At 44.9% G+C, this 24,356-nt stretch overlaps 1 protein-coding gene across 8 annotated transcripts in view; it reads left to right on the forward strand.

Annotated features, from left to right (window-relative positions):
- Positions 1-24,046, forward strand: part of SHROOM3 (shroom family member 3) — a 276,985-nt gene extending 252,939 nt beyond the window's left edge. For all 8 annotated transcript variants that reach the window (XM_045857751.1, XM_045857752.1, XM_045857759.1 and 5 more), the window contains 6 exons: positions 1,305-1,378; positions 5,434-6,021; positions 7,389-7,895; positions 10,926-11,076; positions 21,317-21,589; positions 23,049-24,046. In XM_045857751.1, the coding sequence (XP_045713707.1) occupies positions 1,305-1,378; positions 5,434-6,021; positions 7,389-7,895; positions 10,926-11,076; positions 21,317-21,589; positions 23,049-23,417 (1,962 nt within the window). In that variant the 3' untranslated portion in view covers positions 23,418-24,046. The remainder of the gene's footprint in view (positions 1-1,304; positions 1,379-5,433; positions 6,022-7,388; positions 7,896-10,925; positions 11,077-21,316; positions 21,590-23,048) is intronic.
- The last annotated feature ends 310 nt before the right edge of the window (positions 24,047-24,356 follow it).

Genomic DNA, 24,356 nt, shown 5'->3' on the forward strand with positions numbered 1-24,356 from the left:
AACACCTTCTTCCTTTTTTTTTTTTTTATAGACTTTTTAAAGTAGCTTGTTCCTGCAGAAAAATATCAAACATTTCTGCATTAGAGGGGGAAATTTGCACCTCTTCATTACATGGGCTACAAAAATAAACCTGTGAAGAAATAAGGTTCCTGGTGGGGAATTTTTTCCTCAGATGCTGAGTCAGAGGCTCCTCTGGTTCTCACTGTGATTTCAGAGACCTTTGTTTCTGATACGGAACACATTCACCTTGTGGTGGTGAGAACCACCACTAACAACTCTAGGCACATAATTGAGGATTGTAAAAAATTTAGCAGAGTGCCTGGCACACAGTAAATTCCCAGTAGGGGGCAGCTGCCACTAATAATATTCAGGCATTTGTTTCTTCTTTGTGCCTACTACGTCGGTTCTTTTCTTGTTATTAGTCCCTGTACCACTGGCTAGGGGAAGAAAAGAAAAGGAGGGGAGAAAGCAATGAGCTCTTTGGAAGGATAAAGTGGTTAAATAATCACTGAAATTAAGTTTAGAGATAATGTATGTATTTAATTTGTGTTCTCCCTGTCTCCCAGTATCATAAATAATAGAGAATTAAATGGTTTGTCATCAGTAGCAACATTGTCTTCCTCAGAGACTTATTTGTTGTTCACATGGGCCAAATCTTATGACTTCTACTATCAAAAACTGACCTAGGACCCTTTCAGGAAACCAAAATTACCCTCATTAAAAAGGAACACATCATGTCTACCCAGAAAAGGCTCAGAAATATTGATGTTACATGTGGTTGAAGTGTTTTACCCAGAGAGAACATAGTTCAGCCTGCTTACACACCAGATTCATATCTTCTGGAATTACAACTGAGAATATTTGAGATTTTTGCTAAATTCCACACACTATCCTGTCATCTCCCATGTTTCTCTATTGCTCTTTCAAATGGTTAGCCCTTTGAATTAATTTTTATCATTATATTTCAAGGATAGCATTTGTTTTGAACCCTGGAGATAAATATCAGATTTCTCTTGCTCAGGAAATTCCCTTGTTTGCAGAGGTGCCTGGTGAGACAGACTGAGGTTGAAATCCCAGCTCTGCCACCAGGATGCTGGGGAGGCTAACCTTGGGCCTGCATCCTCAGCCATGCGGTGGGGTTAGTACTACTTCCTGGGGCCTTGAGGGTGAAGTGGGGTAATGTGGAAGAGTGCCACTATGGTGCCTAGTGATAAACGGTAGGCTTCCAATAACTGTTCTTGTTCCTGCCTCCACTCCCTTGGTAAATTCGTTAGTAATATTGCTGTGCCTTTCTTGTGTTTTAGGATATGCTTTTGGGAGAAAACAATGGCTTTAATCTTGTGAAGGATCCGTGTCACTTAGCTGGCCCTCGATCCAGGTATGTACATGTGTGTCTGCTGCCCTCTGCCTTAAGGATGCTGCTGGAATTCCATGTATCTGTGCCTCTGTACAGGAAACCGAAATGTGATATGACGATGTTTCACTGGGCTGTGGGGAACATTTTTGTTTATAGGTGACTTTCTTTAGGAATGACACTTACTCAAAATAGGTTTTGAATGCATGCTATCAAGGCAGTGTTTGACTTCTAGTAAGTGTAGCATTGGAATAGTTCATGGGCATGCTCTTCTCAAGCTTATTGCTCTCACACACGGGGCCCCTCCTGTGTAGCTGACCTCCAGTTCTGTGCACAAAGGTTTGGGTCTGCTGAGTCAAGTGCTTGGAGGGGAATGAACATTTCAGGAACAGCTCCACACAGGGAGGCAAACCCACAGGAAGCACCTGAAGTAAAAAAATAAAGCTCCAAAATCATAATATCTAGGCACTCGGGGATAGAAAATTTTGAAGTCATTTTAAAAGCTAGCATCAAAATCATTTCTCCTAGATAGCAAAATATAATGGACAATTTTTTAGAATTTGCACTTTTCAACTATTCACTCGGAGCTGAATAAGTAGAAAATTCCAAAGAGAGTTTTCTCCAAAGCACATGCCAGCATGTGGTGTTGCGCAGCATCACAGGGCTGTCTGCTATAATCTACGTACTCCTGAAAGCACATTCACACCCTCCCTACTACCTTCCACATTTTAAAGCCAGGTCCCTTATTTTTCTTATGTTTCATTCAATCATTGTTTCCCTCTTTTTCTTTATTCACTTTCTCAATAATTCAACCTAATGCTGTCACTTAGAAGCAGCCCACATGGTTAGGAAGTGAGTGTTAAGTTACCTGCTTCACTGCCAGGAGAGCAGCCTTCCACGGTTATGTGCTCCTGCGTCTGTAGCTGGGCCTAATGTGAAGAAAGGATTCAGGGTGAAGCTGAGGACTTTGGTTAGTTTGGGTGCATTAATTAAGAGCTAGAGACCAAGGAAAACTGTGAACTAGGGCACTGCCAAAAGAGAACTGAAATCCAAGGGGAAACTAAACTCAACCACAAAAAAATCAAATAGCTCGATTACAGAAAGGACTTGAATAGACCTTCTCCAGAGATGGTAGTCAGATGGCCAACAAGCATATACAAAGATACTCCAGGTCACTAATCTCCAGGGAAATACAAATCAAAACCACAGTGAGATACCACTTCATACCCTTTACGATCATTAAGATAACTGCTATTTTAAATACATACATACATAAAAAAAGTGTTGGTGAGGATGTAGACAAATTGGAAAATTTATGCTCTGTTGGGATTGTAAAATGCTACAACTGCTATGGAAAACAGGATGAAGATTCCTCAAAAAATTAAAAATAGATCTACCATATGACCCAGCAGAACCATTTCTGACTCTGTATCCAAAAGAATTGGAAGCAGTGGTTTGAGGCGCTATCTTCATGCCTGCATGCATAGCAGCATTATTCACAATAGCAAAGAAGTGGAAGCAACCAACCCAATGTCCATCAGTGGAAGAGTAGCTGAACAAAATGTGGTATGTGTGTCAGTGGTATTATTCAGCCTTAAAGGAAATGCTGACACATGCTATAACATGGAAGAACACGGGAAATGTGATGTTAAAAGCAATAAGCCAGCCACAGAAAGACATATTCCACAATTCCACTTACATGTGGTATCCACAGTAGGCAAATTCACAGAAACAGAAAGTAGAGTGGTGGTCAACAGGGCTGAGGGAGAGGGAAAAGAGGAGTTGTTGCTTAATACATACAGAGTTGTAGATTTGCAAGATGAAAAAGTTCTGGAGCTCTGTTTCACGATGACATGAACTTAACACTACTGAACCAAACACTTTAAAATGGTTAAAGTGGTGAATTTTCTGTTATGTGGGTTTTACCACATAAAAAGAATGCTATGAAGGGAAAAAATGAGACTCCTTGCTCTCAAACACCATTCTTGAATATTCGGGTCCTGGATACATATCAACAGATGCTTGCCTCACATTCTATTATAAAAGACACCCAAAGAAAACCTTTTTTATCTCATTCTTTGTTCTTGAAAAAAATACAAAACAATCACCAAGGAGAAGCATTCTCAACCAAGCTAAGCAAGCATTTAACTCAAATATCACCTTCAAGCATAGGTATGTAATTTAAGTCTGGTTCCCATAAACTAAGAAGATTAAACAAACTAAAAACGTGTCAAGGTTTGTTGGGCTGGATTTTCAAGGACAAGTGCTGTACTCCTTTATTGTATGCTTTAGTGATGTCTTTCCTAATGAGCCTCAAGATTTAGAGTAAGGAGAGGAAGGTACCTGAACTAGTCATTAGAACATCAGATTCCAGTTTACTCCGTGTCCTGTTGGAGGGTACTAAGTTTAAAACTAGTTTATACTGTACAGTGTAAAGAGCAGTTGGGCAGAAGAGACCTTGTTCCACAGACATTTACTAAGAGGGTACTCTGTACCAGAGATGTCCAAGGTTAAGACATGTGAGTGCATAGCGCCCCTAGTGAACTTCCTGCCTCTGGGCTTCTTGTATACCCATCTGGGAACCCTACAAGAAGTACAGAGTAGCCAGTCCTAGATATTGAGATGGTCCTGGTCAAAACAAAAAATAAAAAACAAACAGAACCACCTCTAGATGAAGAGGATCTGTGATGGAAGAGGAGAGGTTGCATCTGAGAGAGAGAGATAGGCCCCTTATTCAACTGTCTGCATTTATAATAAATAAAAATAACAGTACAAGAAGGGCCAGTTTGGTCTCCGCTGCCTTTCCCTTCAGTATGCCCCACTGTCCCTGCTGGCGGGCCCTTAGACAATTTCGTGGCAGGCCTGTGCTGGGCCTCTGACTCGGGACTGAGCCACGCTCCCTGTAGACTTGGATCTGCAAAATGAAAAGTGCCATCTGCTCTCCAGATTCGCGCACATACTAGTCAGGATCTTAAATGATGGTGGTTTGCTGGAGATTTCTCCTCATATCAAGTCTGGCATGGCTGGCAGGCAGGCAATGCTACAGACTCCTATTTTCTTTATTTTGTTTTTCTCTTTTTTCCCCCTTTATAACACAATAGCAACAGTACTAGAAATTATTGAGGCTTTCCTTGGAGCCTGGATAGGGGACATTCATTTAAATTACCCTATTGGTTCATTGTTGTCAATCTCTTTCTCCAGAGGTAACTGCATATTAGCTCCTTAAATGAGACTCTCCCCCTCCTTTTTACATTCCATTGTAAGAAATGTTAACACTAGGAGGCTAAGAGAAAGTTGTAAATAAAACCTTCAAATCAGCTGCCAGCACAGATGCTCTCCAAACAGACCCCGACCCCCACAACCCTCCACCACCACCATGGGCCTCAGGATTGCACTGGGAGAGAATGAGGCAGCATTCACTCTCTTTCCCCAGTCAGGGCTGGTTCCAATGTTGTCCTAAAGGAAGCTGCAGAAATGCACCTACTTGTTTCTTTCCTTTTATAACCTGAAGCCTGTCCTCAAAAGCCACTCTATGTGGGTGGTGGGGGTGGGAGGTAGGGGCAGTGAGAGAAGGCTAATAAAAGCAAATGCCACGTGACATCTTCCTGTAGGAGGTTATGACTATCTGGTATTTTACTTAAACTCGGTTCTTTGTATGAGCAGCTGGTGGGGGAGGGAGAGAGTGTGCAGCTTCTCTAGGGGTCCTTCTCCCTGTCAAATGCTTTTCCCATCTGTGTAATGAACCTTGGGCTCAGCAGCTCTGTGTTTGCCCCATTCATTGGAGCTGTAATGCTTGTGCTTGCGTCCTGCTCCAGATCACTTGGTTGTTCAGAAAGAGGTGGAGAAGAGATGCTGTTGCTCAAACACCACCCCAGTTCCCATCGGGGTTGTTCAGGTGGCAAAGTAGTTGGTGCCTCGGGTCCCATTGAATATCCTGGACTGCTGGACCATCCAAGGCAGGCCAGCAGAGTGCCCTGCCCCAGGCCACTGCCCATAGGACTGCAAGGGCATTCCACAGATGCCAGGGCTGTCCCACTGACCCCAGTCAACTCAGCTTTGCCTTCTGTTGTCCCCTCCAGCTCCTGCGCACAGGCTGCCGGCGATCAGCCCTACACCCCAGCAGTGACTCACAGAAGCAATGGCCACAGCCTGGCCCAGCCTCCCAGTCCCAGAGGCCATGAGCCCCGCAGCCCAGAGCATGGGGTCGAAGACGGGATGAGGAAGTGGCCTCCCCCACCCCGGGTGAAGTGGGCCCGCGCTGTCAGAGAGAACAGCCTCCCCGAGGAATCCCCCTCCCTCGAGGTTGCAAACCTGAAGCACTACAGAAAACAGCAGAATCTTCCGAGTTCAAGCAGCACTTCTGACCCAGACACACCTCTTGGGGTCCCAAGCACTCCAGGGAGGATCTCTCTCCGAATATCTGAGTCAGCCCTGCAGGCCTCCCCACCGCCACGGGAGGACTGTGACGACGAAGTGTTTGTGAAGGACGTGCACCCCCGTGCCACTTCCAGCCCCACATTTGAAGCTCTTCCCCCACCCCCACCCCCACCCCCTCCACTGAGCCAGGAAAGCCTGGTGAGTAGCTCCGATGACTTTCCTCCACCTCCTCCCCAAGCTCTGTGTGAGGCGCAGCTGGACAGTGAGGATTACAAGGAGCTCCACACCAGGTGAGTGGGCAGGTTGTCTAGGAAGAGCGGTTTTCCCTCGCTAGTAAGAGATGTTCATGCTCCAGGCTTCCCAGGCCTTCCTCCTGTTGGCTGCAGGAGAGCCCCGGTGTGGACGTGTTTTGTAGAAGCTCAGCTGGTGAAGCTGGCAGATTGTTGTTGTTTCCCTGGGGGGCGGTCACACTAGCAGTCACTGGGCGGCAGGGAGGGAGATGGTGAAAGGGACAGCCAACACCCAGGAGGCTGAGGTCACTTCTGTGGACATGGTAAGTTCAAAGGATCCAAATAAATAGCATCCCTCTTTCCTTCTTGAGTTCTGAATCCGTTAAGGAATAAGAGAAAAGAGGAAGGCATACAGAAGACAAAAATATCAGTTATATCACTGACAGAGCTGATACTGGAGAATATGGCTTCCATCTGAGTGTCCAGTGGGCCTCCTGATACTGAGCCCCCAAATTAAATAGGTTTACCTGCCTATTCACAGGCTAAGCTAGACATCCACATGGACATATATGTGTGTATATTTTACATACATATGGAGAGAGAAAGAGAGAGAACATGATAGTATGCCTAGAGGCGGCCTTACTCTTAGAAAAGCTGGACTATCAATGTGCTATTGTTGGCTTCTCTTTCCAAAGGCACTCCCTACCCATAGCAAGGAATAAAGAGAAGGGTTAAAGGTCAGTAATGTTTAGGGAAAACCTGTTCTTGGAAGCCAGAAGAATGGGGAGGAAGCATTTCCCAACACATACTCCCTCGGACAAGTGATCTTTCACATCAAATAAAAAGAAAGCCAACTGCATGGCCTGTTCTCACCTTTGTGGTACTCCCTCTAACTATCCGAGTGATTTACCACTATCTTCTGTTCACTGAAATTGAATGTCTACTTGATTCACCCCCCTTGAAAAGTCATACAACCTCCCCGTGACCAAGTAGTGGGCCCAGCTGAAGGCCCTTTCGATGCTGCAATTTATTTTTAGAGAAAAGGGAAGGGAGGGAGAAAGAGGGAAAGAAACATCAGTTGGTTGCCTCTTGAAGTCCCCCAACTGGGGACCTGGTCTGCAACCCAGGCACATGCCCCCACTGGAAATCAAACTGGTGACCTTGCCATCTGCAGGACGACGCCCAACCCACTGAACCACACCAGTCAGGGCAGAATAGCTGCAGTTTGGGGGGAACAACAACCTCAGAAGTATGACTACTTCACCCCATTCCTGATGTGGGAAGCTACAGCCCGGGTGGTGAAAACTTTCCCCTCAGACTTCACCCTCTTACCCTCACCTTCTATTGACTATTTCCTTCTCCCTCCCTCCCTCTCTCTCTCTCTCTCTCTCTCTCTCTCTCTCTCTCTCTCTCTCAATATCCAATAGCTCCAGCAAATCTGCCAGTGTGACAGTTGCCAAGGAAAGTCGCATGTCTGGTGCAGCCCATTTGGTTGGTAGTCAAATACTAGCTTCCAGGTGCCAAACTTCTATCCAGGGTTCAGAGGCCAATGAGACCAGCCCGCTGCCCACCACGGGGGCTCTGCCCCACCATGCCGGGCCCCTTGCCTGGCAGCCAAGCCCAGGAAAGCCACCTCCCATCCTGACCCAAGGCCCCATCCATGACACAATCAGTGGGGCTCAGGATTTAGAAAAGAGTGTCACTTCTGGTCCTCAGAAGACCTCAGAAGACCTCAGAACACAGGCTCTGGCCAAGGAAATTGTCCATCAAGACAAGTCCCTGGCAGACATTTTGGATCCAGACTCCAGACTGAAGACAACTATGGACCTGATGGAAGGCTTGTTTCCTCGGGACGTGAGCTCGCTGCAGGAACACAGCGTGAAGAGGAGGGCCTTGCCGAGAACTGTCAGCTGCCCGGGACCTGAAGGCAAGAGGTAAGTCCCTGGTGACTGTCCCCAAACAGACTTAGAAATGAACTCCATCTACAGGGTGACAACTTTGGGACTACCTACCTGAACATTTCTGCTTCCAAAGATGGTGACCCATGCCTGGCCAGGGGACTCAGTTGGGGCGTTGTCCCTTGCACCACCATGTTGCCGTTCCCACCCCCAGTTGGGATGCACGTATAGAAAGCAACTGATCTGTGTTTCCCTCTCTCCCCTCCGCCACCCCTCCGCCTTCCTCTCTCCCTAAAATCAATGAACATATCCTCGGGTGAGGATTTTTTTTTTTAACTTTTTTTAAAAAGTCTGAGAGTGACAGTCCTTGTCAGCTATAGTAGAATGGCTCTGAGGATCGGGATGAGGGACTGACTGACTTTGACTTACCAGGCACTTTCCCAGCAACAAGAACAGTAATAGTAATAATTGTCATGAATATCTGTTGTTCATGTTCTTTGTGTTAAACATGGTATTAATTTTTTAATATAAACATTATCTTGTTTAATCTTCACAAGAACCTTCTGAGATAGCTACCAACTTTATCTCCACTTTACAAGTGAGGAAACAAGCACAGAGAAACTAAGCCTGTGCCCACCTGAAGTCCTAGAACATGTGAGTGATGGCATCCCTATCTGAACTCGGCACTGTGGCCGAGCCTGCTCTCTTAAGGATACACAGTGTCCCCAGCCCAGCGAACATGCAACCTCCCATTCCCCGACAGTTGACAGTTACCTTTACAGAGAGCCCACCGGGGTCAGCGCTGAGACAGGAAGGAGCAGGCGGGAGAGGTGAGCAGGACAGAGGCCTCCTTTGTGAAAAGGATGCCGAGCCTAGAGACATAGATTTACTACACTGGCCTGCGCCTTTAAGACTTAGGGTGAAGGTTTGCTCCTATCTGAGAATCAAGAGAGGTCCGAATGGGGGCACACTCTTGTGGTTTTTGTGCAGTCCCTGAGCCTCCGCCCCTGGTGTTCCCTGAGCCCACACAGTTACTGCCCCAAAATGTGTGCCCCAGTGCCCAGCCACAGGGGGTGAAAGGACGGTGAGCCGTCTACTTTTCATTCTTTTGATTTCTCCTGTTATGGCAATATTTTATCACATGTTTGAGTTCCTTCAAGTACTGCTATGGGAAAGATTTAGAGTGGTTTTATTTTCTTTTTAATTTCCAGTGAAAACTGAATTGATGGATTAGCACTCCACAGTGAGTGGCTTCCAGACTAAATAAAAACAGAGCATTCCATCTAAATTTGGACTTGCATTTTAGAAATTTCCAAATGATCCTAACTAAATTACCAACAAGAATACCATGTTTTGCCCTGGCCAGTATGACCCAGTTGGTTGGAGCATCACCCCATAACTAAAGGGTTGTGGGTTCGATTCCTGATCAGGGCACATGCCTAGGTTGTGGGTTCAATATCTGGTCCAGGTGCACATGGGAGGCAACCAGTTGATGCCTCTCTGTCGCATCAATATTCCTCTCTTTCCCTTCCTTTCTCTCTAAAAGCAATACAAATTTCCTTGGGTGAGGATGATGATAACAACAACAAAAAAAGAATACTATTTTTTTGATTGGGGGAGTGGGGCAAGCAAAGAGCTATTAATACTTAGAAGCTCTTTGATACGGCAGCGGTGCCAGAGGCTCTTCTAATACAAGGCCTGAGTGGTTGGTCACCTTGTTTATTTCCTGTTTCATATTGGTCAGAAACTAATTGACGTGAAGTTGACTTATCCAGGGCCGTGTGTTAGCAAACATTTACTGAGCACCCACAATATGCAAGGCAAACCACTGGGCACCAGGAGGGGCCCAAAGACAAACTTCCATGGGTGTGCCCATTAGCTCACCAGGAGTGGTTGTGGTAGGTCAAAGTGAGGGGCTTCCATTCGCTTCGTTCTGTTCTCTGACCACTCGCTGCAGAGAGACCAGGGTAATTTATAAGCACATCCTCAGCATGTCCTAGCATTATCATCCAGAACGTATGTTCTCAGTCAGTTTAGAAGTGAAATGGTCATGTAGCTTTTGCAAGAGGAATTTCAAAGATTGGCACACGCCATCTTCTGGTGAAAATGGGCATTGTTCTGTTGTATATAAGATAATATCTATTGTGAGGTTTGGTTATCAGATAAATGTATGAGAAGCCCACTTGTAATGTAATGACTATATCTGGAGGCAACATATCAAAAAAATCCTTTTTCCTATTTTTTCAATTAACTGGATTAAACATAATTATATTGCTTAGAGGAATGGTCCCATTAAGCAGGGGACTAGTTAAAAAAAAAAGACTCTTTTGTGGTATTTTTTATTCCACAGTAAAACAATAGTCTAGATGTTACATAATGTCATAGGACTGACTAGTTGAAAGACCTCTCCAAGAAAATCTAACTGACTTCTCTAGAGTCATTTATTTTGTGGGTAGTCTGAAAGGCAGCTTGATTATAGTAAAACAGAGAACACTATATAGAGAGCAGGTTTCTCAACTCCTAATTTGTTCTCCCACCTTAAAAACCCTGCTATGCAATCAATGAGTAGATTTCACTTCTTACACTCGTTAACCAGCAAGTCCCAATTTCCCAGGCATATATAGGGTAGTAGGCTTACGTGAGAAGAAAAATTGATAAATGTCCACATAACAATTATAGTGTGCATCAGAAAGACCATGGGTGACCCTGGAAGAGGTGGAAATAACCTAAAATCTGAGATTTGTGCAACGGCTTTAAAATACATTCCCAGGGATTGAGACATGGCTCCCCACTGTCTTTCTGTGAAATAGGGAGGCAGTATCATTCTTAAATTTACCACGTTTATCATCCTACCTTTGGTCGTTTTCATCCCAAGTTCGCCTGGATTTGGGAGCCCTACATATATATGGTTACCACTCATTAGTAAGTATGTATTAATTAGTTCATCCTCATTTCCGGGAAGTAGTTGAATAGGATTCTTTACACATTTCTGAATGGAGAGTCGTGGTGAAATGAAGTCTCTGGTATGTGCTGTGTGTGGCTATACTTTTGTTCTCTGTGGCCCAGGAGTGAAGATAAGGAAGCAGTGGGCATATTGATCAACTGCCCTGCCTACTACAGCATGTCTGCTCCCAAGGCTGAACTGCTGAACAAAATCAAAGACATGCCAGAAGAGGTGAATGAGGAAGAGGAGCAGGTGGATGTCAACGAAAAGAAGGTAAGGAATCGGGGCCTGCGTTCTGCTCTCTGCAGAAAGATAGCTGAGGGCCTAGCAGGGTCGCTGGCCCCTTATGGCAGGAGGGCAGGGCCCTGCTGCATCCCCCACCTCGCCCAGACCATCAGTGGGCTCTGGACTTGCACGGCACTTTGAACAATTTCCTCACAGCTCACCTGTCTTTTTCGTTTTTATCAATGACAAAAGTGAAGGTTATTGGGGATAAGTTGTCCTAGAAGTCTCAGAGCTGGGACTAGAACTGAGGTCCCCTGCCTCCTAGTCCAACGCAGGGACCCCAGCATTGTTCTCAGAGCTGACCCGCTGATGGGCTGTGTAATTGTCATCTCAAGTTTCATGCTCAAAAGGAAAACTAGAAAATCTAGGAACTAAGGAAAGAGACCAATGGTCACAAGACACTACACACAAGGTAATGTTAATCTTCAAATTCCCCTGCACCCTTTGCAATGCTCCAATGAATAGCTTCAAAGCACAGAATTGGAATTTAGTTGTTCCCATTCGATACTCTTATAGGAATTTTAATTGCTAAGCATTTTTTAAATGATCATGCTGCTGCTGTCTTCCCATAGCTCTAAGCTCGCCTGTGCCCACAGGGGAGAAAGTTCTTGCCACTCCACTTGCTCTACACCCTCAGAGCGGCTGCCTGCCTCTGTGCTTACAGCCCTGCTGCCTCAGGCCTGTGGGCCGAAAAAGGACTCTTTGTTAAGGCTGGCCTCTTGCTGAGTCTGGAATGTCGGTGGTTCTCATTGGTACCAATGCTAAGAGAAACTTGCTTATGTGATGGAGCATTCATTTATTCTAGAATGTGTCCTGAGCCCTTTTGTTTATATGTTGGAATGAGACCACAGGATATAGACCCTGGGAGCAGGAAATTGTGGGGCAGGAAGTCTTAGGAATTTAGAAGCATTTCCATCGGTGATGTCCTGCCTCCTACTGCTCCGCTGGCTCACAGCGCCATGGCTGACATGCTGATGCGGCCACTGCAGTAACACACGCTCTCCCAGCCCAAGGTTTTCCCATTGAAACACCTGCTCCATACACACCGCCAGGCACACCCCTGCCTCAGTTCTGCTCAGCGTCCCTGCTTCATGGGTCCTCTGGAGAGGGGCGAACCCACCTTGCTCTGGTCTATCTATGTTTACACAAAAGTGGGAGCTATAGAAACCCCAGTACAGGTACCAAGTTGCCATGACATCTGTAACTGAACACTTTACAGGGTGTTTGTTGTTATTTTGTTTATGTAGACACACCCTGCTTTACAGTAGCGGTGTTGCAAATTACTTGTTTTGTCCTCCCCACCTGAATTTGATTTTTTTAACCTCTTTTTTATCACCCTCTCTATCTGAGGATTGTGTGGCACAAAGTATTTGTAGATAAAACATGAAGGAAGAGAGGACTAATCCTTATGGGAAATAACATTAGGTACCATTTATGGAGAATGCTTGCGTTCTAGCGTGGGCCGTGTTTTCCCATAGCCCTACACTGTCTTCATTGCACAAACTGCTCGGACGCCTATGCTGTCATGCTTTGCACTGCAATGGTCCGAATGAGCGAGGACAAGAGGAGATGGGGGCACACAGGACAGAGGGAGCAGGGTGGGGACAGACCTAGAGGTGTGGAAAACATTGTAGCTTGATATTTGAGAATGTACAACAAAATGATTACACTGGAAATGACCAGGTTTAGGAAATAAAGGAGGGCCACATGCAGCAGGAGACGAGGCTGGAGGGTCCACGGGAGCCAGAAGGTCATGGAGGTCCCAGGGGCTGTGTGTGAAACGCTGAGGGCATCGGATTTTCTCCTGTGGCGATGGAGAAACCTCTGAGGTTTCTTTTTTTGTTTGAATGAACTACAAGTTTATGAATGTGTAGTATAATGTTTGTTAGTATCACTCACATTTGCATATTGGACTTGGAAAGAGAAAATACAGGAGCTTTAAATGACGTCAAAGGCATCTATTAATATGTCCAGTATAACGTTGCAAGTGCAATTCTGTTCCTGATGTACAAGCTTTGCTGGCAGTGATTTCTAAAATGAATGCTTGGTCAGTATTCATTCCCTGAGATTGTTCTGAGGCAGACTGTAGCCTCCCTCCAACTTTTGCAAAATAATAATTTGTTGCCTAACACTTAAAGTTATTAACACCCTAATGTGCATATCTAGGCATGAAACACACTAAGAGTCAATGGGAACAAGGCCTGATTTATTAATGTCTGTTAAATTGAAATTAGCATTTTATATCAATTCTACTTTAACATATTTTCTATTTATGTATCCTAGATGATGCATTATAACATTCCAAGTAAGTATAAGTGTTACTTAAGATACAAAGCACTTTCAGTGTCTGAACTTCTGACATACATAAAAGCTGAAGACAGTTTAACATCAGAGCTTTCAATTCCTTGGCTGAACTCTGCCGTATCTATTGGCAAAAATCTGCTTGAACTGTGCCCACGATTCTCAATTCTGAAGGCGAAGGGCTTCGGCTTAGAGACCTAATGGAAAATTTCAAAAGGCAAAAAGATCCGTTGTTCCTCAGAACTGGCTTTCCCCAAGAGACCACCAGTGACTCAGATGGTTCTCAGCTGCCCATTTCTGTTCCTCTTCCTTCATCCGTGAAGTCCCAAGTGTCCCTCTGCTCTGTCTCCCTTCCAGCCAGCAAAGCTTCCTTTAGCACTTCTTTTTCAGTAGTTCTGATGCTGACACGTTTCTTTTATAGGGTTGGCCAAAAATTTCATTTAGTTTTTTCTCTATGATGGCTGTAGTGGAGTTTAGTTGTCTTTGACTTAAAAACAATTTTGTTAGATTGTATTGTGACAGCTGTCATATCAGTGTGCATTTTTTTAAAAACTTATCAAAAGTGGTGAATTTTTGTGCAGCCATTTTAATATTGAAGGTGGAAGGAAATATGCAACATTTTTAGTATATTATGCTTTATTATTTCAAAAAAGGTAAAAACAACTGAAGTGCAAAAAAAAAGATTTGTGTAGTATATGGAGAAATGCTGTGACTGAGCAAACATGTCAAAGCTGGTATGTGAAGTTTCCTGATACTATTGACATTTTGGCCAAATAATTCTTTGCTGTGGGGCCGCCTTATGCACTGGAAGATGTTGAGCAGCACCCCTGGCCTCTCCCCACTAGAAGCCAATAGCGGGAGACAGCTGACATACTCAAAATATCCAAATCAGTAAAGTTATTAGTGAAAATAAAAAATGTGTCTTTTCTGTTACGGAAAAAACTAAATGGACTTTTTGACCAACCCATTGGTTTTTCTTCAACTAAGAATTCTGTCGTTCCTTAAGGATATTTTCACTGGAATCCTGGGTTGCCCGTTCCTTTCAGTACTTTATAATTGTTGCTCCCCTCTCTTCTTGCTTCCTTGGTCTCTGATGAGAAATGCACATTTAAATACTAGTTCCCCCTATGAGCAATGGGTTGTTTTTCTTTGGCTACTTTCAAAATGTTTTTCATTGATTTTCAGCATTTTGAGACATGGAGGGGCCTGATTTTCTCTGGTTTATCCTGTTTGGGGTTTGCTGAGCTTTTCGATGATGTAAATGTACGTCTTTTGCCAAATTTAGGAAATTTTCAGCCATTATGTCTTCAAATATTTTTTGTGCACTAATCTTTTTCTTCTCTTTTGGGGACTCCAGTGATGCAAATGTTAGACCTTTTAATATCGCCCCACAAGTTCCTGAAGCTCTGTTTTTTTTGGGGGGGGAGGTTGTTGTTGTTTTTTCAATATGTTTTCTGTCAGTTCCTCTGATTGGCCTATCCTCAGGTTCACTGACACCTCTCTCCATTCTGTCAGTGATCTTTTTTTAATTTCAAATATTACAGTTTTCTATACTAAAATTTCTATTTAGTTAGTTTTTTTTATAGTATCTATTTTTTTTGCTCAGAACATCTGTCTTTTCATTTCAAGAGTGTTTACTTGTACCATGAAGTATAAAGGCTATTTTAAAGGCTTTGGTAATAACTTCAACATTGGTTCTTTTGATCGTGGGTAATTTTGTATTGTATTCTGATACGTTTTCAGTATTATGTTGTGAGACTCAGGGTTCTCTTAAAATCCCTTGGGAAATGTTGACTACAGGTTGCATCCCCGCTCTGGGGGGCAGTTCAGTTTTCAGAGGCATCACTGCGCCCCACAGGCGAGCTGCTCAGGGATTCGTCTGGGACTCGGGTAGTTGCTTCCTTCGTGGTCAGTTCTCAGCCTTTGCTGTGCCACTTTGAGTCTGTCCCACACACGTGCAGCTTGAGGGCGAGCCTAGGACTTATGTCAGTTCATACACAAAATTAGGGGCTCTTTTCCAGCTCTCTCCTGATCAGCACGTATTTTCCCCACACTCTCTGGTTCCCAGCAGCCCCTTTTCCTGAGCATCTGGCTAGAAAGACGAGTTCTTGTGGTTGCAGCAGCCTGTGCAGTGCTGCACGGCTGGGGCTGCCCTCAGTAAAAGAGAAAAGATACTGAGGATTCCCCTCAAACCCTTTGGACCACAGGTCCTTTCCCCAGTTCCTCTGATCAGAAAGAAGAGTTTTCTCTTGGGGTTTGAAATGTCAGAGCCGCCCCTGCACACTGCAATGCTGTTTAAGTGGCGTCACCTGTGGGGTGGCAGGGTGAAAAAGAGAGAAGGGAGGGTTAAAACCAGGATCCCCCACTCTCTTGAGCTCACAGAGGCCCCTTTCTCTCGTCCTCTGCTGTTAAAGGCAGGGCTTTTCTCCGAGTTTTTGCTGCCACACTGTCTGTGTGGTTCTGCCTTGGGACTATTCTCAGGTCAGAGCTGGAATGCAAAAGGCGGGGAAAACCAGAAACTCACTCCCACTCTGGGTCCACTTCCATTTGGCCCCCCTCCCCATAGCCCTGCCACACTTCACTTCATAGAGCCCCCTTCAGAATCCAGGGTGGTGGCTGCAGCAAGTGGAGAGAGAGGTGTGGTGGGTTTATGCATCTCGGCCAGCGGGCCAGCAACGCGGGTCGCCTCCTCCCCAGGTTTATCAGCAGGGCGAGGGGGTGGATTTGCCTTGTAGAAAGGTCTCTCCAACAGTTGAGTGTGGAGTAAGACAAGAGGAGGGGAGGGTCGCAGGGAGGGCGTCACACCATCCAGGAGAATGACCACATGGGTCTAAGGGCAATGCAGTGGAAGCAGTGAGAAACAGAAGGATTAAAACGAAGAGGTAAAATTAATAGACCAGGTAACAGATTGGATGTGGGGCATGGGAGAGAGGAGAGTCAAGGACGCCGGCCGAGTTCTGGTCAAGGTGCCTGTCAGGACGGAAACAGGAAAAACAGGAAGATCATTTCGGGAGGGAGGAGGGTGAACTTAGTGGAGTTTAAAGAAATACTGTTTGTTTCTTGTGTATCAAAAATTCCTGATGCCAAGAGACCATACTAAGTAAATATGACAACTTTCTGGTTGCAAGCCTGCCTGAGAGAAAATGGTCAAGAACCATTCTTGACACAGAATGTACTGGAGGATATGTGACATGGCAGTCAGGTCCCCCATGACCTTTCTGCTTTGATCAGGTCACGCCACCTGAGACAGAGGTTTGGCTCAGTTTCTGTCATTGGGACAGAAACGGCCCCTGACTCCTGTGGGCGGAAGTCAGCCAAGAAAACGGCCGTGGGCTGCTGCCTGCATCCATCCTAGTGTTTCCTGGCAGGGGCCTGAATTCCACGCCACCCCTACACCCCAGCCACGGGGCTAGGAGTCCTGAATTAGTCGTTTGAGGGGAAGACAGTCCATGAGCAGAGGCCAGCTGTGTTCCTAGTGACATTATTGGCAACACTGTCCGCACAAGTTCTCAGAAGGGAAAGTAAAGCTAGTGGGTGGGGAGAAGTCGAGTATTCCCCTAGAGGCCTCTATCTGAAAGTAATAATGTGTGCTCTTCAAATTGTTGCCTAATCTTAATGATAGCACACACAAAAATAATAATTGGACTAGGTATGATACTTTTATATTTCCCAAAGTGCTTGTATTAGCTTTATTTTTGCTTGAGCTACATAATATTCTTTATTTTTAGAGGTAAAGGAAGGGAGGGAGAAAGTGAAGGAGAGAAACATCAATCGGCTGCCGCTTGCATGACCAACCTGGGGTCCGGGGCCCACAGCCGAGGTGTGTGCCCTGACTGGGAATTGAACCAGTAACCTTTCAGTTCTTAGGCCAGCACCTAATCCACTGAGCCATGCCAGCCAGTGCAAGCTTCATAATGTCCTAATGGAATGATTAGAAGCCTGAATGCATGAGCCAGCTGATCTGGGTTTAATCCTGGCTTTCTAGCCACATGAGTTTGGGCACTTTCTAGCCACATGAGCTTGGGCAAGTTAAATAACCTCACTTTCCTCATCAGTAAAACCAGGATAATAATAGGATCTATCCCATCAGGTTGTAAGTGGCAATTGAATAGTAATGCACTTAAGTGCATTAAGTAATAGCGCCTGGCACAGAGAAGGAGCTCAGTATTTAAACATTATTATTAGTTTTAGGCAGGTATTATTATCCCCTTGCTATGGTAAGAAATCTCAGATACAAAAGGTCAACTGACTTGCCTGATGGTAAGTTTTCTGTCAGAGCCTGCCTCCTGACTCCCGGTCTGTGTCTGGCCTGGACCAGCGAGACTGTGTAGGGCCCAGCAGGACTGCTGCATGCACGTGGTGAGGTGCAAGTGAGGAGCTGCGAAACTGTGTGGAGAGAAACAACCCTTTTATAAAGAGCATCTCGCACAGGTCGAGTTAAGTTTATCCCAGATGAGAAGTGGATAAATGTCAGTAACTTTGCTAATTAAGTAGCTCCCTAGGGGCTAGTATGTTATTTTTTTTAATGCCCACCCAAAATATCTCCCCTCTCCCCAGTAAATTCTGCAGGCAGAAGTTGGTAGTTTTGGGGGGAAGAGATCTGCCTGGCAAACAAATGGCTATTTAGTACAGCCGACTTTCCCTTGTTGCCTTCAGCTACTCGGATCCCTCTCAACTGCATTTTAAAGTCTAAATTTCCATATTTTAAAGGCTTGGTAAAATAAAAAATTCAAATACCATCCAAATATGCAACATTTGGCCAGAAGTGACTGAACTGACTGCTCTGTATATTTGCATTAGCACATATGGCCGAGCTGTTGATATATCACATTACACCCCAGCAAATAACTTTCAGAAACCAAAATGCCACAAAATGTGTGCTGGTCCTTCCCACAGAAGCCTCCCTGGGTCACTCCTAGGCATTTTCATCTCATTCTGTTCTTCCTCATACCACGGAGCCTGGTGTGCACATCAGCTCCTGCACTGATGGCTTATGGTTCTGCCCAGCAGGGCTGTCTTGGAAAACCGAAACAGAGGAAGGCCTGCGTGGATTAGACTGCTGAGCCTGATCACAGATGGCTGTTCAGCTGTGTCAACAATTTCTCTGGCCTGTCCTCACCCACTGAACTGTGCTTACTTGGTGGCTGCCCTTTCAGCCCTGCTGACCTGTCACCATTAAAGCCAGAACTAGGACATTTCAAGGACATCATAACCTTACTCTAATTGGAAGAGCCTGCGAAATTTGGGGAGCCAAGTTCAGCAGAAACTCAGAGAAAGAGTTATTTCCTCATTTCACCACTTACCCCAATGTGTGAAGACAGATTTATTCTTATTGGTTTCTGCTCATTTGAAATTTTAAAAATCATCATACTATCCCCTATAATAGTGACTGAAAGCCATAATGAGAGGTATTTCAATGATATTAAATTTTTTCAGTGCTCACCCAAGGATATGTTTTATTGATTTTAGAGAGAGAAGAAGGGAGAGGGAGAAAAAAACATCAATGTGAGAGGAAAACATCAATCAGTTGCCTCCCACAGGCTCCCTGACTGGGGATCAAACCTGCAACCTTTTGGTGCATGGGACCACGATTTAACAAACTGAGCCACCCAGTCAGGGCTTAATTAAATTATTAATAAAAGTGTTCTGAGTTCCTTCCAGAAGTGGCACACAATGTTAGTTTCAAAAGGAGTCATATTTGCAGGAATAAGAAAAACACAAAGCTGATACCTTTCTTCTACTATTTAGTTCTTTAAAGGGCTTGTATGAAACTATACTTCTCAAGATGTGAGGTTGAAATGGATCACAAAGCCTTGAATAAGGAGAAGGCCTTTTCCTTTGGTTGGAGTGAGAGGAACGTTGCAGCTCAGTTAACTACCTCTTGGGATTTGGGTATTACCTGGTTTTCTATAGCAAAGCACCACGCAGGGACACTTACAATGTCAAGCCTAGGAAATGTAAGCTAAAAGGTTAAAAAGTCCTGGCGTGACTTCATGACATGTTAATGTCGTTCATCTATCTGAAAAACAGGAATGACAACATTTGACTCGTCTTAACCCTGTCTCGGAGGGATATAGGGAGATGTGACAGCCGGCAGTGCTTATTTTTTCCACTGCCTTCCGCCGCAGTGTCCTTGCTGTTCTCATCACAGGACCTGATGCCACAAAGCAAGCTCAGCACATCCTGCTGGAAGTTTTGCTGGAGAGACCTAGCAGGTTATTTTGTAGGCAAATACCAATTCTGGCAGTCAGAATTATTTTTTGGAAAACAACAAGCTTTCTAGGAAACTATAAGGAAAATTAAACAATTAATACTAAGCAGTACTCTCTCCCACCTGTATTATTCTGGGCTTGGACTCTTCAGCTGAGTAATGTCTCACACACACACACACACACACACACACACATACATACAAGTATATATACATGTGCATATCTCCACTACTAAAATTTTTTTTACATTGACTTTGCCTTAACAAAACAGCTTATGGAAATCTAAGATTATACCCCATGATGAGAGGGTATAACAGATAGGAATTGTTTCATCATCCTTCAGCCTCTGGGATTAGGCAGGTTGAGAAGACAGTACAGTATCACCCAGAACTCAAACATTTCAAGAACATTAGATTGAAGTACCTCTGGTGGCCCAATTCCAAGATGGGCAGATCATGGAGAAATATTTCCCTTCATCATTGTGATTATTGTATTCTCTGGGGCTGATGTTGAAGAAATAAAACAAGAAGTCATCAGTACCCTTTAATTCTGTTAGTCAAAATTATTTCTATTTTTCCCTTCCTTTAAAATGAAGATTTAATGACATGGAAATTATGACCCTTTTGTACCAAGTTTCCAAGGAAGCCACACAGGTTTGTTACGCACACATACATGCACACACACTTGAGCTGGAACCTTTTTAATGATAAAAAAAAATAGGGTTTAAGCCCACACAATTATGTCCTTTTTTCATCTGGCCACCTTCAGCTAAGAGAAAAATAAAAGAATTAAAAGCCATGGAGTTTAATTCCTCTTGCCTCAATGAAGTAGTAGACACTTCATATAGTGAAGTCAAGCTCGAAACTACTAAGACCTTTACTTTAGTCCTTCAATGAAAATATGTTGGCTATTCATGTGACCGTTTTATATGTGTAGAAACTAAAGTGGCAAATCACATAGTCCTGGTAAATGGAAAGAGTAGGTGCAGTGGAGAGAACAAGGAGCTGAATTCTGATGAGGCCTCGTGTGAATATAACAACTGTCCAAGGGTTGCCCCTAAAGTCAGGCCAGTTTGCGTTCAGGACAGTCCCACTTAATGGCACACGTGTCTTAGACCTCACTTCACCTCAGTGAGTCTTAGTTTCCTCACCTTTTGTATGTGGATAAAATAGTATCTACTTCAAAACTGTTGGGAAGACAGAATGAGATAGTTTCTCCAACAGTGCATGTGATTGCTCTACAAATGGTATGTGTGATTAGTATCCAACCCAGCTCTGTGATCTTGGGCAAGTCCCATAATTCTTTGGCTCTTGGCTTCACTATTCATAAAACAATAATATTTACCCTACCTGCCTATGACATGGTTTAGTTGTGAGGATCAAATGAGAGTGTGTCTTTAAAAAAATTTTTTTAAGTATTTATGAAATCAACTGGGGAGTCAGAGCTGTACACAGCATAAAACAATTGGAAAACATTAGGAGGCAATTTATAATCAAGCATTGGCCTGTGAGGACTGAATAGGCTTGAAGAAAGACAGCTGTAGACATTCGGGGAAAGGAAGGAGTACTGTGGCCTAATTTTGGGGGGCCATCCATATAGAGTGGGAGGCCTTTAGCTGAGCCTTGAAGAAAAGACAGGATGTGTTTGGGACACTGGAATGCTCCTTCCAGTGCCCTCTCCAGTTGACTAACCTCTGCTACACATCTTGGTTACAGGCCGAGCTGATTGGAAGCCTCACCCACAAGCTTGAGACTCTCCAGGAAGCGAAGGGGAGTCTGCTAATGGACATCAAGCTCAATAACGCCTTGGGAGAAGAGGTGGAGGCTTTGATCAGTGAGCTGTGCAAGCCCAATGAGTTTGACAAATACAAGATGTTCATCGGGGACTTGGACAAGGTGGTAAACCTGCTGCTGTCCCTGTCAGGGCGCCTGGCCCGTGTGGAGAACGTCCTTAGTGGCCTCAGTGAAGATGCCAGTAAGGAAGAAAGGGTAGGTGGCCTAGCGACTCAATTCAACAGGTTTTCCTTCTGAGCCCATGTGCACAGAGTGTACAGTTAGACAAGATCCCTTCTCTCAGAAAGATTACAATCTGTTTGGGGCAGGGAGAGCGGCCAGAGTATATAGATAACCGGGAAACAGAGAAGAAGGCCTGTCCCGTGCCAAGACGTAATGCTGACACTGCAGGCTCAGGGAATGCTTAAGAAAGCAAGAACACAGGTGCCAGAGCTTCTTTTCTTCCTTTCTAATGGGGGTTGACCTTAAAAAATGAGAGGACACCAGAGTCTTGGGGGATGATAAGGGGACACAGGAACATGAGCTCGAGCCCCAGAGAATCTGCAGTTCACCTGGAGGGGCCACAGGCACTCACTCGGTCAGGATGCACCCAGGTGTGTTCACCATGCCCCTTACTCGGCGGAAGAGGACAGGTGGTAACAGTGATAGTAATACTGGATAAAATTCAGGTACTTCCTCTGTGGGAGGCGCCGTGGGCTCACACACTTTATGTGCAGTCTCGGGGAAGGCACAGAACAGACCGGAAGTGACAGAGCCAGAATATGAGGAGTCCTGCTGCAGCCCCCAGTGTTGTTCACCTTGATGAACGTAACTCCACAGCTGCAGGGCACCCGTCACCCATTCATCTGTACCTCACAGCTTCACTGGGCGTCCAGTGTGCGCCATGCACTCGCCGGGTACTTGAGATGTGCCTGTGAACAAAGTTCCTTGATAACTTTGATAACAGAGATCTGCTCCCGTGGAACTAACTAATCAAGGAAGTCAGAGGGCAAACGCTGCCGTAACCCACACACACCCACAAACACATGCGTCTGCAGGTGACAAGTGCTTGGCCATCAAGACACTCCTTTGCTTTCTGGCTCCTCCTGACTCCAGCACGCATGCTCGCGCGCTCTCTCTCTCTCTCTCTCTCTCTCTCTCTCTCTCTCTCTCTCTCAGTGCTCTCAGGGATTCCCCAATTATTTCTCCTAAGTAGTGCATTAAAAGGAAAGATGTCTTTTTTCAAATAGATTTTTAAAGAGGATTAGTAGAATCCCAGGTGGTAAGCATTTGGGAATATGACTGTATATCCAGAAACTCTCCACCATGCTCCTACCTTCTGTTTCCATGATTTTGACTAGTCTAAGAATCTCATAGAGGAATCATTCATTGTGCTTTTAAGTGTAGAAGCCTAAAGTTGAGTCACTACCCCAGCCAATTTAAGGTAATCTCCCAAATTAAAGCTGCCACATGCCTTTACAAGTTGGAGAACCATACGTGTGCAACTGCAGGGTAATAAATGTTTTCAAAAACATTGAATCTCCTTAATTTACAGTAACAACTGCAGTAAAAACTTGGCTATTTTGCAGCCCCATGAAAGGTGTCTTTGCAGGCAGTTTGGCTCTTCCCTTCTGTCCCCTTGCCCTTGGCTGATCTGCTTGTTTTGCCCCGGCAGAGCTTGCTCAATGAGAAGAGGAAGGTCCTGGCAGGGCAGCATGAGGATGCCCGGGAGCTCAAGGAGAACCTGGACCGAAGGGAACGCCTGGTGTTGGACATCCTGGCCAATTACCTCTCAGAGGAACAACTCCAGGATTACCAGCATTTTGTGAAAATGAAGTCAACTCTCCTCATTGAGCAGCGGAAGCTAGATGACAAGATCAAACTGGGCCAGGAGCAAGTCAAGTGCCTGCTGGAGAGTCTCCCCTCGGATTTCGTTCCCAAGGCGGGGGCCCTGGCTCTGCCCCCGGACCTCACAAGTGAAACGGCTCCTGTTGGGGGGTGCGCTTTCCGTGGTATTCCCCCGGCGTTAACCTCTCCACTTTAACCTCTCCTCAAACACCCAACCGAAAGATCGCCCCTTCTTTCCACTTTATTTAATCTGAAAAACGTTTCAGCACAAACCACTGTTTAAACTCTATGGGTTTGGTGGGGGGTGGGGGGGAGGCAGTTTCTTGGTAAAAGGAAAAGATTCTATCCAGGAAAGAACCTGTTTTTTTCCTTCTCACCCTTCATGGTTGATCTTCTGAGAGCTTGAATGCTGCTGGGAACTCACCCCTTTCTATTATTACTTTGTAATAGAAAGAAAATTGATGAAACAAAACTGACAGGAGGGTGTTTGATTAGTTTTCTACAGGCTGAGGCAACAGAGACCAGTGTGTGTCACCCTCAGGAATGGACCCACAGTGGCCTTCCTGCTGTGGCCGGTGTGTCCTGACAACAGGTACAAGGACTCATTAACGAAGGGTCTGCAATTTAAAGCCTTAAAGAGACACATGCAGAAGAAAACTGTAAAACCCTAGACGTTGTTATTATTTATATTTTTAAAAGTGAAAAAGATCATTATGTTTGTGTGCTAACCACTCATTTGATTCTGTTTTGTGGGGGATGTAGACAATTATGTTTGAGCTTTGTATTTTGTGAAAAATCTTAATGAAATGAAGAATTCCAAAGATAGTCACATTGAGTGTGGAGATTTCTTTTTTCTTAAACTCTTGTCTGCCTTATTTTTATAAATCCAAGCAGACCTCCTACAGCTGTATTAAACCGAGTCCTGGGTGGGTCCTATTCCCACTGCTGCGGGTCCTCACCACTCCACTCCTGCAGCCACGGGACCACGTGCAGCCCTGGGAGGAAGGCTTCTGGCAACAAGGTTGCTGCATCACTTCCTAAGGCTTCATGTCATCACTGTGCGGGGGAGGTGAAGCTCTGTTTTACTAAAAAGGACAGCAACTGACCAGCCTATATGACAAGAGGAAGGTGAGAA

The sequence above is a fragment of the Phyllostomus hastatus genome, unplaced genomic scaffold (assembly GCF_019186645.2).
Source record: "Phyllostomus hastatus isolate PE091 unplaced genomic scaffold, TTU_PhHast_1.1 phas_scaffold_1674, whole genome shotgun sequence".
In the NCBI taxonomy this organism is placed as follows: domain Eukaryota; kingdom Metazoa; phylum Chordata; class Mammalia; order Chiroptera; family Phyllostomidae; genus Phyllostomus; species Phyllostomus hastatus.